We start from the raw sequence: 5,841 nt of genomic DNA on the forward strand, positions 1-5,841 counted from the left end.
CTTACGTGTCTCCGTCCTCCGTCAGCTGCTGCGCCCAGGCGGGCGGCTCGCGGGGCTGCAGGCGTATGTCCTCCAGCTCCTTCACCAGCTGCCGGTACTCCTCCTCCTTCATGGAGTCCAAGCCGCTGTCGTGGCGGTCGTCGAGCGGGAAGCCGCCCGGGCGCTCCTTCTTCGCTTGCTCGTAGCCCTCCATAACCGGCGGCTCGACGAGGCGGCGGGCGCTGATCATAGCGGCGGGGCTCCGGCTCGCTGCGACTGAGCGGCGGCGGCGGCGGCGCTCCGCATATACACCCGGGCGAGGGGATTTCTGCGGGGGAGGAGCCGCCGAGGACGGGAATTTCCAGCCACTCAAAGCCCGACCGACGGGTCTGGTCCTGCTCGGCGCCGCCGGCGGTGGCAGGAGGGCGGACCGGCGCGGGCCGGCCCCTTCCCGCCCCTCCGCCGCCCCGGGAGAGGAGGGGAGGGGAGAGCCGAGCCGAGCTCGGCCCGGCCCGGGAGGGGACTTGGCGTTTTTCCACGGCAGGGGGGAAGTACTCGCCTCCCCGGCGTCCCCGGCGGTACTTCCCTGCCGCGCCCCGGGCGGCTGCCCCTCGCCGGCTTTCCCGGGGGGCTTTCCCTGCCCTGCCCGGTCCCGGGGCTCCCGGCGCCCCCTCCCCGGCCCCGTCGCAGGCCGTGGGGGTCCTCTTGCGCGCCGCGGGGCTCTTTGCCCCAGGGTCCCCTTGCCCGCTGCAGGGGTCCTCGCACGCTGGGGACCACCCGCCCTTGGCGGGCACTGCTGGCCGTGGTTGCACCCCGCCTCCCCGGGGCCCCGACTTTCCACCAGCTTGCTCTTTGGTAAGAGGGGCTGCGGGCGTCTCGGGCCGGAGGGCCAGGCTGTAAGCACCCAAAGTGGTGGTCGTCACGCTCACAGAAACTTCCCCCCACGCGAGGCGCGGCATAGCGCGACAGCTCTCCACGGCCCTCAGCTGCGCAACGGCAGGTCCCTTTTTGAGGCGGCGTTTTGAGGGCTGCTGAGGGGGGCTCCCCGAGGAGTCGTTGACCGGCGCTCCCTTGACGAGCAGGACCGGGCTTCGTGGCCATCCCAGGGTAGCCAGGTCGTGCTAAAAGTTCAGGGAACACCACCCAGGGCGATGCGGAGGCTGCGACTGCATCGGCACACCGCGCGTCTGCCCTGCTGTTGCTTGGGGTGGGGACCGCTTTTTGGAGAGAGTGTTGCGCAGGACTGGTGTTGCGCTGCCGCAGTACCTGCAAGCGTGCAGGTGCTGCCTCAGCGTTTAGAGGGTTTCGCGGCTCTGCTGTGGAAGTTTTCACTCTGTTTCAGTGCAGTGGGATCGGGAGTGAACAGGAGAATTCTGCACCACTCCTGTACAGCCAGTTCTGGTCCAGGAGTAAACAGGCCTCTTTTGAAAGGTACATGTCCGTAACAGAGCCAACCTTTTTAAGAAGAAATTACGTCTTCTGCCATTATTCTTACTTTCTCTGGCCATGCCTAATGATTCTTCTCTGCTCCTTTGTACTGCTGTCATGCCATCCGTGGGTAGTGAAAACTGGATAAATGTAGACTCCCACATGGATAAGAGGCCCTGTCTGCAGGGCTGACAGCGCTGAATTTTTCCCTGGTGAATTTTGGCGTCTACTTCTTAGATGTGGGGGATTCCCATGAAGAATTTTTCTTCTCTTGCAACTATTGCTGGCCTCGCTGAGTAACAGTGTCTGCACTTTTTCCCCTTTTGTCATTTTCCCATGGGATGGCATCCTTTTGAACAAGAACTTATGAGAAAATCCAAAGATGAAAGGGGGAGCCAGAGGAGAGGGTGAATGCCTGACTTTCTATGAGCAGATGTTCCTGATTTTCAGCCCAGCTGTGCCATTCCTGAACTTTATTATTCATCACTTGGCCTGGGACAACCCGGTGGTGCTTTTGGGCAGGTTTAGAAAAAAGCCATACAACTCCTTCTTTTATAGGTTAAGGGTTATGAAAGTTTTGTGAGCTTCTTGAAACGGTTTCCTCTTTTTAATGTAAATTGGCAGGGGAAATTTAATTAACAAATGAGTCTCCTCCTACCTGCTTCCCTGCAAAAGAGGGAGAATGGGAGTTGGAAAGCAAGCTCCTGCTCTGCCTAGCAGGGGAATCAAGCCCAGCCAGGACCACGCTGCCTCCGGTCGGAGTTTTGCTAGAACCATGCAGAAATTACACTTCAAAACTTCCCGTCCTCACTGTAGTGGCTGGAAACAGAGTTCAGCAAAGTGAGTTCTTTGCCTCCTTCTGTAAGTGACCTCCAGCTGCTCTCACAGGCAAACGCGGGGCTATTTTTAGCAAGCATTTGCCAGCAGAAACCTCTTTTTGGAGGCACGCGAGGTGCTTTTCTTTTGTGCGCGTTTTAACTTGGCGGTACTGCAGCCAGTTGTAGGTGGCGGAAAGGAGATGGAAAATGTTTTGTGGATGGAAAGTGGCGCTGAGGCCGGCCCACTTCCTGCCCCAGGGAGATGCTGCCACCCCACAGCGGCTCCGCAGCCTGGCCCCAGGTGTCGTGGGGGGGCCCAGACATGGGCCGGCACCCCTGGGTATTAGGCAACCGAAAGCGTGGATTGAGAAGGGATTCGGCCCTAAACCCTGATCCACATGTACCGCAGCAGCCAGCCGCGGATGCGGGGGCAAGTGGAACCCTCATTAACGTTAAAACAAATAAAGCCACTGTCTTCTCTGTAACTCCTCGCAGCTAACAAGGTCGTCGCACAATATTTGCCTAAAGGGACAGCATATAGAAGACGGTATAAAGCAGAGGTTTTGAAACAGTGGTGAAGGTCATTGATGCTGCTTTTGTGCTACTGACATACTGTCCTTTTTTTTGAAAATGAACACATTCTAGCAGTTCTTCTATACAATTTTCTACATGGTCCGCAAGAGGAAAAGAATAGAAAGAAACAAACTCAGCTTTTGGAAATATGTTTTTTTGATAAAGGGTGGACCCTTTCACAACTCTTGGTTTTCTACGTGGCCACTCACGTGGGTGTTGCAGTTCTGGGAGGCTCAGACTTGTCCCCAGGGTACAGAGCAGCCTACCTATCCAGGGACAGGGGTTAGCCCTGCTCAAACAGGAGCAAAACTTTATGAATGCTGCAGTCATCTGTGCCAAACTGACCCCTCTTTGTCTTCTTGTATATTCTGGTTTAATAGCTCTGCTATGTCTGCATTAATTTCACAGGAGTGTTTTTTATGCTCATCAGCCTGAGAGGGTGTTAACGTTCTCTGCATTTTTTTATTTGGGATTATGTTAGCAGTCTCCGCTGCCTGGTCCAGCAGGCACTTCAAGACCAAGGGACTACCTAAAAGTCACTTCAACAGTGTAAAAGGCTGTAACCTCAAGAGGTGGTTTTGCACCTGATACCTAAGGGCTAGATTTTGCAAAAGCCTCCTCCACTCCAGGTGCCCCGAGCACTCAATTGGCAGGGCTGTGGGGCTGCAGGGATGAGATGTTTGTTTTCATTCTACCTGGCAGAAAGCAGCTGGCAGGGCTCCGACAAGCAGCCTTGCGTGCCTGAATACTGAAAAGGGGCAGTAGGGTTTTAATCAGTTTTTAAAGTACATGAAAGATTCTCGTGCCGCTGCCTGCAGCAAACACATTAAACTGTAATTTCCTGATTGCCACACTAATCATGAGAACCGTCTAGTGGCCTAGTGCTGTCGCTGTGGTGCTGTTGATTTACCAGAGTTGGTCCCTCAACTTCATCCTTTTGTGATTGCTGCTGCAGATACCTATTAACTGTTTCCTCCCATTTAATCTCAAGGACTATGGATGGCGCTCAGTAAACGTCCGGGAAATGTAGTTCACAACATTCAGCAGGATCTTGGTCCGGGCTGTTAAAACCAAAAGCAAAGCAAATCGGTAAAGTAAACCTGCTCTCTGCATGTGTATGTGCACGTGCAGATACCCCTTTGGAATAGGACTCCAGTTTATTGCTCCAAAAGTCTATGGACTTTGCTAGTGCGCTGGAAGCCAGGGAACACTTAACGTTGTCATTCTGATAACATTTTGCAATTAAAATCCGCCTATCTCAGGCTCCCATTTACAGCTGCTGTAGAGATAAGAAGCAGGCAGCTCCAAACAATTAGTCCAGTGGTAAACAAGAAAAACGTGTTTCCCTCCTGCTTTCTAATAATGACTGTTGCTAATTTGAAAGCCTTAAAAAAATGGCCAAATGAGAAGAAGGAAGAAGTTAAGCAAAGTCCATTTTTGTCAGCTGGGATGAGGGGTGATGGTGTTACATGTGCCATGTGGCCTGTATCCCTTCCTCCTCAAACTTTTTCATCAGAGGCCATTATGGGACAGTCACATACTCCAAAAAGCGGTGTGGTGGATGCAATAGGAAGCATTTCTCCACCTTATTTGAACTGACATAATAGCCAAGCAAACAGTGCGGGGGGTAATTTTTGGCATGTAAAGCCAAGGTCCAAATTAGGGCATTTAAAATCCTACCCATGTCCCACAGATACAGAAATGGAGTTAACTAGGATATCCTGGCCAGAGTCTAATGGACCTAGATTTCTGGCTGGCTACACTAGTGTCTGTTTTTATTTTTAGACTGCAGCTTATTTTTGGCATCTCTTAAACTGACGTATTGCGTCCCTGGAAAGATCTGCATTTCTCTGCATGAACTGCGGGCTGTTTATATATCAATTGCTCGCATTTCTGGGGATCCTTAGGGATGAGGTGTACTATATCAATTTAAACTGCTTTTATTGTTATGCCTTAAGGGTAAATATAGGTCAAGTCATTTGAAATCGGCTATCACTTGGAAGACAAGTTTTCTCTGGTGCCATTCCCATTTCTCGTGTGGAAGTTTTGTTAAAGCATGTTGCTTGCAAAGCTTTAAGCTGATGCTGGCTGCCTGATGCAGCAAAGCTTGCTGCCACATGCGTTCCGTGTAGGAAAGAAGAGACTTGGGCTGGGGGAAGAAAAGAGAAGCAGAGGCAGGTCTCTTGAGCTTGTTGTACAACTTTCCCTTCAGCGACATGAATAAGGTTGCTCCCCACCAGTACAGCCCCCTCTGTGGTTGCAGACAGAGTGGAAGCACCTGACAGGAAAAATATGAACTGGGAGCACGCTAATAATTAAAAAGGGACTTTCCCCCTGCAGGCAGCTGTGACATTTGGTAATGTTACAGTCTCTACTTCTTCCCAGCAAGTAGGAATCTTGCAAAGGTGGAGAGAACGGCACGGTGGAACCGTACAGAAAACTGACCCGGTGAGAATTCGGGAGGGAGAGCTCTGCCTGGCAGAGGGTGAGCGCGGGCAGCCAACGAGGCCATGCCGAGGAGGGAGCTGCTTTCCCTTCCATTTGGATTACGGATCGAGAAGGTCAAACTGGAGCTGGATACAAATTTCCCTGGGGTATTAGATGATATTTTGAGGAAACTAAAGACCTGAACTGAGTTACGCTGGGCTGTCCGAGCAGGACGCTGCGCACGGGCAGTGAGAACCATCTGTTTCAGCACATAGTTTGCTCTGAGCCTCCTTGTGCTCCTGTGCAACCCTCGTGCTTAAAGCTGGTGGGTGCAAATCATCCTGGATAAACATAAAAAGCCAGTACGCTGCTTCTCCATAAGCAGCGGGAGCCCACCGCCGTAGACAGGCACACAGCAAGCCTTAATTAGAAGCTGAACTGCGTGTGGGCCCAGGGATTTCCCTGGGGACGGATGTGGCAAACACAGGGGCTAGTGCACTGAGTGCTGTAGCTGTGCGCCTGAGCTAGCAGGGGAGCTGCCAGGGGAGGAAGCAGGAAATACTAGACAATACTAAGAGCATAACCCTGACAGAAAAAAAAAAAAAAACCAACAGAA

The 5,841-nt window shown here is 52.6% G+C and overlaps 1 protein-coding gene across 1 annotated transcript in view; it reads right to left on the bottom strand.

Annotated features, from left to right (window-relative positions):
• The window catches only part of NFKBIA (nuclear factor of kappa light polypeptide gene enhancer in B-cells inhibitor, alpha), a 3,698-nt gene extending 3,307 nt beyond the window's left edge, over positions 1-391 (bottom strand). The window contains exon 1 of the mRNA XM_010583656.1: positions 6-391. Coding sequence (XP_010581958.1) covers positions 6-229 — 224 coding nt within the window. The 5' untranslated portion in view covers positions 230-391. The remainder of the gene's footprint in view (positions 1-5) is intronic.
• Positions 392-5,841: the final 5,450 nt, after the last annotated feature.

The sequence above is a fragment of the Haliaeetus leucocephalus genome, unplaced genomic scaffold (assembly GCF_000737465.1).
Source record: "Haliaeetus leucocephalus isolate CR32 unplaced genomic scaffold, Haliaeetus_leucocephalus-4.0 Scaffold932, whole genome shotgun sequence".
NCBI lineage: Eukaryota > Metazoa > Chordata > Aves > Accipitriformes > Accipitridae > Haliaeetus > Haliaeetus leucocephalus.